Source organism: Taudactylus pleione, unplaced genomic scaffold, assembly GCF_031769625.1.
Source record: "Taudactylus pleione unplaced genomic scaffold, aTauple2 ptg000579l, whole genome shotgun sequence".
Classification (NCBI taxonomy): Eukaryota; Metazoa; Chordata; class Amphibia; order Anura; family Myobatrachidae; genus Taudactylus; species Taudactylus pleione.
Genome location: NW_028284981.1, coordinates 7,773,796 through 7,787,445, shown reverse-complemented (window position 1 = coordinate 7,787,445; position 13,650 = coordinate 7,773,796). Strand labels below are relative to the sequence as shown.

General features: G+C 41.8%; 1 protein-coding gene across 2 annotated transcripts in view; it reads right to left on the bottom strand.

The window, feature by feature from the left end:
- PRRX2 (paired related homeobox 2) overlaps positions 1–8,420 on the bottom strand; it is a 48,885-nt gene extending 40,465 nt beyond the window's left edge. For both annotated transcript variants that reach the window (XM_088453470.1, XM_088453471.1), the window contains exon 1: positions 7,825–8,420. In XM_088453470.1, coding sequence (XP_088309596.1) covers positions 7,825–8,059 — 235 coding nt within the window. In that variant the 5' untranslated portion in view covers positions 8,060–8,420. The remainder of the gene's footprint in view (positions 1–7,824) is intronic.
- Between the last annotated feature and the right edge of the window lie 5,230 nt (positions 8,421–13,650).

Here is a 13,650-nt window from a genome sequence, read left to right as displayed (position 1 = left end):
CACGGAAAAATAAATTACAGACTATCTTGCTGTTCTTTCACTGCTGAAATGGGAGTACTCTCATTGAAAGGAGGAGCAGCTTTCAAATTGCAACGGAGAGATTCATTCAATTACTCTTAATGTTATGAGTATGGATGGAGAGCTGTAGTCAGCAACCAGATGTGTACAATGCACAAAAAATAACAAGTTTGCTGGGAAACAAATACATAATGCTAGCGTTCAGCCAAACTAAAACAAAAAAAGCATCAAGTAAGGGAAAACAAAAACATTCTGTATGGTTAAACCTTCTGAATAGGGCACCTTCCCGGCAATGAGATCATCTTCACTTGACACTGGTAAAATGTCAGTGAACCTTTACAAAAACAAGTCTGTTTAAGTAGTCTCTTTTCCCTATACATAATTGTATAATGCATCTGAATGTACAGATGTGTGATCTCTTACCGAGAAACTCATTATCTAGATCAGAGGTTCCCAAACTTTTTGGAATCACGGTGCCCTAGTGCATCAGTATTGTTTTCTCTGCACCCCTAAGCCAAAAGTCTGTTATTGAGAACTTCAGAATAAAATGTAGTAAAGTGAAGTAAATTGTGCTACCTGTCATTCTTAAGTTCAGTTATGTGATGGGGGACAGTTTTGCGTTTCTGTTTCTTTACATCTTTACATTACATTGACAATAAAGATTTTTTTTGTTTGTGCTAGACCACCAACCTGGGGCACGCCTGCAAGTGTCCCAAGGCACCCCAGGGTGCTGCGGCGCACAGTTTGGGAACCACTGATCTAGATAGTTCAATAATATGAAAGGGAAAAACAATAAATATTGTTTATTTTGTCATATACACAGACCTGAGCACCAAAAATGCATACACAACGATTTTAGTAAATGATATTCGTTCATATTTTCAAGGGAAAAATGAACGAAATTCGTTTACTAAAATCGTTCATTTACTAAATTTAATAAACGATTTTTTTTTAACTACAAACGATATTTGCATATTCCCTTACTGAAAATCGTTGAGTTGGTCAGTCTGACTGAACTACAAACTGCAAATGTGAACGCGCATGAACGATAATTGTTCATCGTTTTAACTCAGAAAGTGAACAATTTTTTCAACGATTGAACGATATCGTTATCGGTAATCGTTCAAAAAATCGTTGTGTGTGTATGCACCTCAAGAGTTCGATCCCATTTGCCACAAATCGGCTTGCGGCACTATATGCTGCACTTACGGTACCGCCGGACTCGTGGATGGGGTTGCCTACAAAAATCTACGAGTTCCGAGGCGGGTTGCGGTGCCATTGTCGGAGCTTCCACTCCACGCCATTGCAACGGAAACTCGCCCCCCTTGCATCTAACAGGATTGAGCTCACAGTGTCTTATCCTATAGTTACTATGAGGAGCGCTGCTAAACAGTTTCATGAGAAGGGGAAGGTATGTGACAGAATGGGGGGATGACAGTGGTCATTGTTAAATGCAATTTAGTACATTTTAGGCAAATTGCGGACAGCCCCCTTATCTGGAAAGCCTTGGTCCAAACATTCCAGATAATAACTCCCCTACCTATGGTAATAGAACAGGAGGCCTGGCCGGTTTTGCTGTAGTGTCCCTAGAACCCTCCTTATCGGCTCTGTGCCTTCCTTTATCTCTCATCCCCTCTGCAGGAGCCATGGGCCTGTGTTCAGCAGGGTGGAGATGCAAAAACAACATTAACAGCAGCCAGGGAAAATAAAGTCCAAAGCAGAAAAGCAAAAAATAAACTAAGTGCAAAAGACAGTTACAAATCGCAGGCCCTGAGCCATTTGTAGCCCTGCAGTGTTTGTTCTTTGGCATTATAAAACCTATCTATGAAACGGAACCCATGGCCAGGAACACAAAAAGTTAGGCTTAATTAGCCCTAAGTAACGTGTCATTTCTCCAGCCCCCTGCCTCTTTGATGTGCCTGGCTGCAGACCTGCAGGTCACTGGTTACTTGTAACGTGTTGTATAAACAGGGAAATAGTGGAAACCTAATCTCTTTTATGATAACAGGGCTTGTGATGTGTTTTATAAACAGGGACATCAATTATATCGACTATTTTCCTGTTTATACGCCGCTATGCAATTAATGAGCTACCTCGGTTGAGGTCTGCCGTCAAACAAAATGTCAGCTCTCTGTATCAATGCTGCAGATTAAGGGAAAAGTGTCAGGTATTCACTAAGAATATACGGTCTCCCCTAAACTGTTTACATCATTATTTTGTTTTATTGAAAAGGTCTTTATGCAGGAAAATAACTATATTTTAATGCTACAAGCGTTTTAGAGGGTAAAGGCTTATTTATTTTTTTTTTTTAAAAAGAAGCATTATACAATTTTATCATGATGATTTGGACACTAGGGGCCTCATTCAGAGTTAGGACGGAGCAACTAAAATAGGAGCCAACAAGAAACAGTAAGCTCCTGGAACAAACCATATTGCAATATAAGGGGTGCAAATGCATTTATTTATTTTATTTGCATGCAGGGAAAATACCACTGCTTTAGCATCTAGCAAACAAATAGTTGTCAGCTTGGTTTTTACACTGAAATTTAGAATTAGCTTGGTTACACACTTTCCAACTCTAGGGGTACATTTTACAAAGATTGATTATAATTTAATCGACTTTTCAATTCAATTCATATTGATCTAAATCGATGTTGTGTTTCAGGGGCTGACATTTAAAAATCAGTATAAAAATTGTCTGTTAGTAAATGTGTGATTTAGCCCCTAAAACACATCGATTTAGATCAAATTAAAATTGATCGAAATCGATTAAAATCAACCTTCAGCAAATTTTCCCTTAAATCTCTCTGCATATTTTAATCTGTCCCACCAGCAGTATAACATGGTTCTACCAAGGGATGTATATTGCTCCTTGTTTGGTTTGTTCCTAACTGTAGTCCAGGCCCTATAAAGGTACAGATTCACTGCGGCCTGTGCATTATAGCCACTAGCTCTACCCATGAAAACAAATAAGTCAGCCATCGTCTGTACAATGCAATTCTGTAGATGAATGGGAGGTGTCCTGCATTAGGCACATTCATGTTATTGATGTTCCAAAAATAATATGTGGACTTAAGGTGCGTGCACACGGTACGATTAAACAGGACGATATGAACGATAACGTTATCGATCATATCGTCCTGTTTTTGGGCCCTTCCAACCCCCAAACGACGGTCGATGCACGGATGGTCGATATCGACCAGGTTAGCCTGGTTACTATTGTCGATCGCGGGTCGTTATAGTTGCTTGGGGGTTGGTGCATGTGCTGGATGTTCGATATTGAACATCCAGCACATGCAGGACAATCAGACAACGATATCGGATCGTTGTCTGATCGCTCCGTGTGTACGGAGCTTTAGGGTCTGATTCTGAGCGATCAGCCCCTAAGTCCACATAACAAAAAGTAACTTTGCAACTTGGCAATACCGTGTTCTACAGCAGGTGGGGCAGATTTAAGATGTGCAGAGGGATTTAGGTGTGGGAGTGGCATGTCCAAAATCACATCTAAATTGCAGTGTAATAACAAAGCTGTCCAGTATCTGTGGGCTACATGCAGAAGCAGACAGTATTTACCCTGCATCCAAAATTAATAAATGTATTTGCCCCCCTTGTATTGCAGCATGGTTTGTCCAGGTGCAAAGTTACTTACTTTTTAAGGTTTGCTCCCAACTCACAATCAGACCCTAAAGGTGCAAACACACACAACGATTATTTGAACGATTATCGATAACGATATCGTTCAATTGTTGAAAAAATCGTTCACTTTCTGAGTTAAAACGATGAACGATTATCGTTCATGCGCGTTCAGGTTTGTAGTTCAGTCAGACTGACCAACTCAACGATTTTCAGTAAGGGAATATGCAAAAATCGTTTGTAGTTCAAAAAAAAATCGTTCATTACATTTAGTAAATGAACTATTTTAGTAAACGATTTTCGTTCATTTTTCCCTTGAAAAAATTAACGAAAATCGTTTACTAAAATCGTTCATTTACTAAATCGTTGTGTGTGTATGCAGCTTTAATATTTCTTTCTGTGCGTGCGGCCAATGGTGCCTCTACAAGAGTCTTGCACAGCAGCTAATCTCACTTTATGAAATCTCTTGCTCCAGGCTCAGGCTGCCTAGGCTATATATAAGGAATAGTATTAGTAATAAATGATTTTGCTAGGTACATCATATTCACATAACAACAAAGTGAAAATGAAGTCTATGTGCAAACATTTTTCTTTTTTTTTTTCACAAAAAAATATCCCAACAATTTAGGTTATACAGGTTTGACGATGGCAACCCTCTAACAAGATTCTAAGGTAACTTTTTTTTTTTTCAACAAAAACTAATGATGGAAAAGATGGCCTAACGTGTGTTAAGAACCTCATTTGTAGTCTATGTTAAATTGATGAGTTTATTATAATTGATCTGATTTTCAGTATTCTTAGTGCTTAGAGTGTGCACCTGCATCTTCTTTTTTTGTGTGGTACTACAAGTCTTAGCATGGTAGCACCTCTTTTTATGCTTAGAAATGGGGTGTGCAGTCTAAAGCCCCCCCAAACCCCACAAAGACAAAAAAAATCTAAATCATTAAATTTGAAATGGAAGACTGAACTAGTGACTGACTCCCATATTGTTGTTGTTACATGTTATATACAATCAGTTTGGTGTGATTTGGGTTCACATCTAAATGGAAATTCAGCAGCCCACCGGCCAGATCCAGCGGGAAAAGCCGCCACAGCAGTCTCGGTGACAAAAACATTTTTAATGACAGCTCCTTAAATGTTTTCATGTTGCCACTTTCTAACTGTTAATGACTGGTAATTAGAAAAAGGGAAACACTGCCATGGAAACACATTGAGGTCACACAACACGTGTGCCAATAGACTGTGTGTTTCCATATTTACCTACCCGCTTTGCTAAACAGCTAGAACTGCTTGGGTTAATGATCCCTCTTTTCCGCCACCTATACAATTTTAGGGTATCTCAGATACTTCGGAATAAATATGGGTAGACTTTGAGCAGTTGAATGTCATTGATTGGCTGCAGACTTTTGTGATGTCAGTGCAGTCCTGTAGACAAGAGCTTACTTCAGTCAACTGGTTCCTAAAGGAGGGTCTCGCAGCTTTATAGTAATTAATAAAACACATTCATACTCACCTCGCGCACATGTGATTGGCCAGTACGCAGCGGTGCACCCCTTCTAACATCAATCATTACATTTAAAGTGGCAGATGTGTAGAATTAGCAAAAGAATTAGACAGAAGATCTATTGTCCAAGATGCCCGGGATTAAGGCATAATTTAAAGCACCTAAAATAAACTTAATTACGTATAATGCTTCCCCTGGCGTACATTAGTAAATAGTACAAGTGTTCCCCGTAGTGACCATAGTGACGGACATGTCTATGTGTGTGACATGCAAGCAACAGCAAATATTTGATTTTGTTTTTTCCCCCATTCTAGTTTTTGGAACTTCAACTGGTTAACGCTGATTATAGTTTATCCTTCTACTTATGCACCTTTGTTTTTTTTCAGTTATGTCCGGTGACCTGTTCCTTGTGGCACCAGAAAAACGGGCACGTATACGTGTAATTCATAAAGCACGCAAAGCGCAAGCCTTTCTCAAAATGAGGCCAAGTTGTTAGCGCCAAGTCTGTAGCAAAATGACTTTTCACATCTTATTCGTAAGACTGAGCAAAATTCCCGTTATACATTTCCAAATTCACAATATCTCCTCTCTATTGTACTGCAAAAGTAGTACACTGTCACTTTATTGCATGTAGGTTCAGTCCTGCAAACTGTGATGAGTATATCCTCTTATATTAATAAAAAAAAACCATTGTGTACTGTATCATCCAATTTACCAAAAGAAGGGGCCTTAGTGTCTTCAAAGATCGCAGGGATTGCTAGTCTTTAATCCAGCACGTTTAAAATCATTATTGTGACTTGTTGCATTTAATATTAATAGTGCTTTATCATCTCAAGAAGTATCTGATACTTTACAAGCTATATACTCTTTTCTTTTATCACCGAATGTGTATTTTACATTTCTTGAATAGCTAATACAGTTTCTCTTTTTTTTTAATTCTCTTTTTTTAACCAAGTTATGGGATTAATTAGAATGTGAATTTCAAATTATATAATCAAATATAACTTAATATACACACATGAAACGCCTTCATGTATCGGGGACATTAATTAATAGAATTGAAAATTGCCCCCCAGGGGCTTTGAGTGCCGGGAAAGGGGCGTTAAGATTGCATAAGATAAGATTTGACAGATTCAAAGAAAAAAAATATATATATATACAGAAACAAAATTTTTAATGATTGAAATACAAGTTTTTGTACAGTCTATATGAAAGTCTGTATTCTCCGCGCAATGCTCAATTTTTTTCATATCATCAATGCAAATTGCAGCTTTATTTTTACATTTGTCTAAACATTTCCCCCAATCCTATATGCCATTTATTTATGTACTATAGTAAGAAAGTTTATCCTGCCAGGTTTGCATCAGGTAACATACAAAGTATTTATTTCAGAACTAATGTTTTGCTCTAATGACAGAATTCTCTCTTATATAATATGGCATTTTAGACTATAAAACACCCTAAACTTGGGCCATCTTTGTTTGCTGGGTACGGCGTTGGGTGTTCTCACCCGTTCTCATTACAGTTTATCCTCAGGCTACATAAAACAGCTAATTAAGGGCGCAGGGATCATGTGTGACTTTTGGGACAATGTCCATTTAGCTAACAGAATTAATGGATGATCAGATTTCAGCCGCTTTAAGGAATCAAAACCTACTTGTTAAAAAAAATGTAAATAAATAATATGTAATTAAAAAAAAAAAAAACTCCAAACGCATCGTAGTGTTGTGATATTTGTAGAATGACTATTACGGAGAAGGCAAATTGGTTATAGCTTTGATTAACGTTGGAGAACACTACTTTACTGCATATACAGTGATTATGGGAATGAAATGTGACTTCATTTGTAACAGGCAGATAAGTGAATGGTATTCTTCATGGCCTATAGTACCACAGGCTGACAAGGATATAGCTGCAGCCATTCTCAAGGGCTGCTTACTCTGGTAGAGATTTATTGCCAAAATATATCAAGTTTAAGAGCATTCTCTCTTTCAGCTAAAATATGCAAAGATTGCCATATATATATAAGAGATTTCAACACGTCCCCCGGCTTCAACTCTTATGTAATGTGTCATATGCTACTGTAGCTACTAAGAGATACAAACAGCTCCATAAAATACAATTTACCCTTCTGGACTGTATAAACTCTACAGCTTTGTGCTGCAGGGACAGTAGTATTGTCGTTTGTCAGCAAAGATCTCACGACATAAGAGCAGTTTAGTCATTGCCCCTATTTCCGCTTAGCAGTATCCTCTCCGATGAGGTGCATCTGAGGCAGTGGTGCCAGCTTTATCTGTCTGGTCACCTCCATGCCCCTGGAATGAATGAGGCACGGACATCTTCTGACAGAAGAAATGTGCCGGCAGCATGGACGGACAACATGTGCATTCCTACAGCAGAAAACCTTTTTATGTTTTCTCAGGAGTGTGGTCCCATGAGCTTGCATCTCGTTCCCGGCCCCCAGATCATGCCTCATCCTAAACTAACGTTTGCCAGCTCTGCTTATCTCCGCAGCAATGAGGCAGAAAAATATTTCTTAATTTGAACAATTATCCAGACATCAGATTCACACACACCCCCTTTGAAGAGTGCTGACCCCTCCCCATATTTGTGAAGCATCTCATGGGTGCAGCCCAGATGTCCCCAACGCCGGCATGGGGGAGACTTACCTTCCTGTACTGTCACTTCGCTATCGCTGCTGCCCCCTGTCATAGGATCCTTGTCCTCTTCCTCGTTGGGTGGCCGCAGATCTCGGGAGCTGTGCATCCCTGCAGCCGCTGCCTCCTCCAGGTCCAAGAGGTGGCTGACACTGAAGTTCTTCCTGCTGTGGGGAAGTTCTGGAGTTTCCAAAATCCGCATAGTGTTAGGGGGTCCTGACTTATCCAGGCCAAGATCCCTGTCCATGCCCCTTGCCCTGCTCCCGTCACCTTCTGTTTTTCCTTTCCCCCTCCTGAAATTATGACTTATACTCACTTATTAAGACTATTCCTCCTGTTCTATAGAAGCTTCTTCAAAAACCTTCTAGATCCTCTAATTACCCTTCCAGTGATTTTTCCCCCCCACCTTGTCCTTTTTGTGGATCTTGTTCTTCTTTCTCTATTGCTAGCTGTGGATAATCTGTGTTCTCTCTCTAAACTGACTTTTTCTTCCCCCCACTCTCAGACTTTCTTTTACTGTCTCCTATCTTGTTTCCTTCCCACTCTTCTCCCCTTAACTCTCCCTGTCTCCTCTCCCCCTCTAGGGCAGGGACCAACTCTCACTCACATGCACTTTCAGCCAAGTGACCAAAAAACGCCTTTTGCTGACGTCTAGAAGAAAACAGAACCTTTTTTTTTTTTTTTTTCCTTCCCTTTTTTCTTTTCTCTCTAGTTCTTGGATAAATCTTTCCACACGCCCCCTCCTTCTCTCCGTGCTGACCCTTGACCCCCCTTCCCTTTTTTTTTTTCTCCCCCTAGTAGAGAGAAAGAAAAAGGGAAAATTAGATGGTCAGCGTGTTTTTCTTTCAGCTCTTCAAGATCTGTCTGTAGTGGTTCAAAACATGAGGTTAAGTGCTTCTATCAACAAGTGTCCACATGAAGAGGGGTATTCTGAGAGCTAAGGGGTTACTGTGGGATCCTGGGGTGGATCCGCAAATTCCGACACTGAATTAAATGGCCTTACAAGAGGAAAACAACACCGAAAGGAGATATGAAAACAAATATATATATATACATATATATATATATACATACACAGTTTTTGGATTAGGCCACTCGCTCCCTGGGAATCAACCTTTGTCGCTTAAATGGAACGCTCTCTTTTTCTAAAGGCTTGGCATGCTAAGCAATTATACGTAAGCAATCAGACTTCGGCGCATAAATGCGTTGGGGCGAAGTCTAACGTGTTCCTGTGCAGCCCAGGCAATTATCCATAGACTGTCATTATTATTTATTTATAAAATGCCAACATAGTATGCAGCGCTGTATAGAGCAAGTCATGCATACAGGGCATTAGAACAATAAGATGACTTTAGCAGTTACTCAGACATGAGACAACAGGAATGAGAATCCTTTTTTCAGAAAGGCTATAATCTAATGCACAGTTTAAAAGAAAATATAGATAATATTCAGCTGCGCTGTAAAGTTGAATACATTCTGATTGGCCAAGTGGTTTTGGTGCCATAGTGTCACACTAGTTCATCCATTTGAACAGGGCTGTATGAAAATGTCAGAATGAGGCATTAAGGTCTGTAGAATTAAATATGAGTGTTTCGGAAATTAGTGGTACATGTATGTCATATATTACGATAATACTAAAAGCACGGATAGTAGCCGTCACAGATTTAGTTTTTTTGTTTTTATAACAGAAAAACGTAATGACACGTTAATGTAAATTATACACAGGTAGAGAATTCTATAACGGATTGCTGTAATATACATCTTTGTGTGGTGTGCACATTTATGAAGGGGGGGGGGACTGGCTGGATGAGGGGTCTGCAGTGTGCAAGGCTTGTGCAACAGGCAAAAGCTTCAGAGGCTCAATCAGATCCTGGCCGCCTAAGTGACTCCTCCACTGAGCTCCAGGTCAGGACCCTTGGGAAAACAGATCTACTCTTAATGAGGTAATTAGGCCCCTCTCTGCAGTTACAAACGCCACGGTATGCATCCAGTGTGGAGACTTCTTAATGAAAACCAGCCGTACACAGGGGGGAAAAAAACAGGAGCCTTCAATCTCTTGTCAGACTGTGTAGGTGAAGGGATAGATGAGTTTGGTTTAGGGATCAGCTTGAATAAGTCAGATTATGATGCCTGCGATAGACTAAGAGTATACTTGTAATCAAAAGCGTGTTTTCTAATTTAAGTCAACCCCGCTTTAATGTCAGTAGACACACAGTTTGGGCGAGATGTATTTTTCTCCTTGCTCATTACTGTTTGTAAAGACACTTCCTAGAAACCAAACGAAAAACCGTGTAATATTAATAAGAATAATCACCACGTAAGGAGTTTGTTAGGAAATCAAAAGTTTATTTGTGAGCCGTTAGTCTTTTTTTTCTTTCTAACAGCTTTATACGTATCAATTTTCAGGTGGCGCTTACGTGTCCAGTGTAATTTGTGGTGTCAGGACAAATGTTCATGAGGTGACTGGCTTCTGTACACAAGCAACAAAACTGTTTGCTGCATGATCTCAAAAAATAAATTCTCAGAACACAAATCTATGTAAAAAAAAAATACATTGACACCTAAGTTGTCCTGTCAGTCAGAAAACTATATATATATTTTTTAATAGAGGCCATATACCAATACTAAACAGCATCCCTAACCAACAAAGCCCTCCTAGAGAGCGCATACATGGTTGAAACAGTTTTCTAAAAATGGTAAAGAAAACTTGTAGATGGAGTTTCACTAGGATGTTGAAAAACGTTGCGGGTTCTTTATCAAACCAAAAAAGCAAAGACATATTTGGCATCTGGGAACATAATGTACGGGCAATGAGAGGCTACTATGAGTAAATGAAGGAATAAATAAAATATTGGTTCTCACAAACTAAATCGTTTGGGGGAACCAAATTTGTTTTTATCGTGTCACAACTTCACGGATGGTTCCCTAGAGGTCCTCCTATAGGTTTTGTGCCAAGTGGAGGACTCTCCCATTTTGGAATGCCTAAAGATTAACTTGAGCTGGCGGCCATCTTTTTATGCACGTCAAGGGAAGTGGGGAGTGCTGGGATCTGTAACACATACTGTACATGTCTCTCGTATGGTTCAGACATAGCTGGCAGGGAGGCTACGCAGCTATTCACCAAATCTCAACAATGATTAATAAACTCCACTTTCCATGGCAGCAATAATACCTCCTGCCTAGGTGCACTCCCATCAGGACTGCGGTGTGCTCGCCCCATATAAAAGCAGTGGAGGGGCTGAGGGCAGTATTATTTTAACACTGCGACTACTTGCTCCAGTAATACGATGGTATGTATACACAGAGCCTCACAAAACAGACATTGCACGGCAGGGAGTCGTAACAGGAAAGCACACTATGGCATAAGGAATTCCTACCCAGAAGTGCTTATAAAATATCTTCAAAGTTGCTTTTAAGAGCGCAGATCCCATGTAGAGAAAGCTCAGCCTGTCCAGGTGACAAATGGACAGAACATTACATGGTTTTACTGAAATTTGATTCCCAGCTGAAGGCTCGTTCCTTTCCTTGGGCCCAGCGTATAAAATGAATTTAACAGCAGGCTTACTCCTGACAGGATCCCCAACACCATTACAGGCATGAGGCTGGGGATGCGGGGGCATGCAGTAATTTCTACCAGAAAGAAAAACCGGAGGTCGATGGAAAAAATGCATGAAAAATGCGCTTACAATGAAGTAATTTTGATAAAAGATTTCAGTATACGGTGTCATGAGTCGCCGGGGATAGTCTGTGGTGGGAATCCTCTGACTCAATGGCATCCTGCTACTTGTAAAGCCAGGTACACAGTAGCCGAACACCCGACGACGATACTGTAGCCGACCGTGGCGACGACTGATGGTCAGGGGCGTTTCTAAAGAGGAGGGGGCCCGTGTGCAGTCTTCGTCACAGGCCCCCTCCTCTCCGTCCGGCAGCGCACTGAGCGGTCTTATAGATGCCGGGCACCAGAGTGTGCCCAGAGTTTAAAGCGCATGCGAAGGTCACTGGGAAAATGGCCGTGGGGGCCATTTTCCATGTGATGTTCATGCGCAAACGACAGTAAAATGGGCGCGGCGGCCATTTTTCAGTCATTTTTTTTTACAGTGCAGACACCGGCGCCGATTTGGGCGATTTCAGAGAGGTAAGTATAATATGGGTGCAGGGTGTGCGGTGCGGGCCCCTCCTGGACCCAGGGGCCCGTGTGCCCCACACACCCTGCTGATGGTGCAGATGAACGATATATCGGGCGGTTGGTACACACTGCAACCAGTGACCGCCCGCCCAACATGTCGTTCACTGCCACCATTGACCTTGCCGGCATCGGCAGCAGGGTCGTTCTGGCAAAGATGCCAGAACGGCCTGATGTCAGGCAGCGGGGGCACCCATAGTGGGCAGAACACTAGATGATGTGCCCAATATGTCAGCCCGATCCGCGGGATTGGGCCGATGTATCGTCTAGTGTGTACCCGGCATTAGGATGTGACATCTGATTCTGCCGAACAATTAAAAACAAACATAACCGCAATTTGCAACTTGCTTTTCAAGCTACAGTGAGTCGCTCTACACTGTATACTCCATTCCTCCTGCCTTTGGTTATATCACTGTTATTCTATGTTTAATCTCTGTACAGCGCTGCAGACACTTTGTGGAACAATATACTGTAAATAGGTAATAATGATCATTCACATCAGTCTCTGCCGCATTGAAGCATTCATTCTAAGGGGACTAATTATCAATATCACAAGGGCCCCAGAGCTTCATCTACTTTTGCCAGAGATTTGGCTTCTTCCTATTTATCGAGCCCCACAGTTGACGATGACAATCACCGGCTCCAGCAGACAGCGCTGGATCTCTCCTACAATGGCTTGTGCATACACGGTACGGGGAAGCTAGTTACAGCATATATAACAAGGACAGCGGCAGTATTATTATTTTCCTACTTTTTACCAATTTAAGGGAGCAGGAACTGGCTGGAGGAGTAGTAAGTCACTGTTGCTGCCTGCGTTGCCGGGGAAATGAATATTGCTCAGCTGCCCTGGTTCATTTTTATCGATAAATGGGGCACAAAAAAAGATTTTCTGTCTTTGCGAGAAGCGGCGATAGGGAATCGTTGTTATCGGGCTCACGATGAGAAAGAGATCCGTCATTTCCATAGCACCGAAATACATACATACATACAGAAAACTAGGGACCTCATTCAGACCCAGTCGCCAGCACTGAGTGCTCGCAACCGGGTCGATGTTTAGGCCCTGCTCACGTGCAGCGGCCGCACTGCGTGTGCGCAAGCCCCGGAGCGAGAGAGAAATTCTCTCGATCCGGAGTTCACTACAAAAGGGGCGGCTGAAGATGGTGATCAACGGCTCGACCCATTCTGTAGGCGTGGCAGGGGGGTGGTTTCACAAACGGAGGCGTTCCTGCCGTTTTGTGGGCGGCCGCACTGACATCAGCAGTGATGTCAGTGGGGAGCTTCCTGCTTGATCAGAGCAGGAAGCTCCCTGGGGCTTGCGGTTGCCGAGACCCAACCTTAGGGTCTCATCGCAAACCCGACGGTCGCGATGGTCTTGACCATCGTGACCATCAACCTGGTCGGTCGCTAAAGCTGTGGGTGTTAACCCACAGCTTAGCTAGCGACCAGGAGGCCGCACTTGATTAGACAAGCGCCCGCCCTCATTCAGAGCGAGCGCTCACTTCTTGCGACCGCCTCTGAATGAGGGCCTATGTTTTTGTCAGCAGCCAATTGCCCTACCAGTATGCTTCTGGCGCTGTAGAAAACGACAGAAATATAATGAGAACATACAAACTACACAAACATACGACCCTGGCTCGAATCAAGCCCATTGTTTT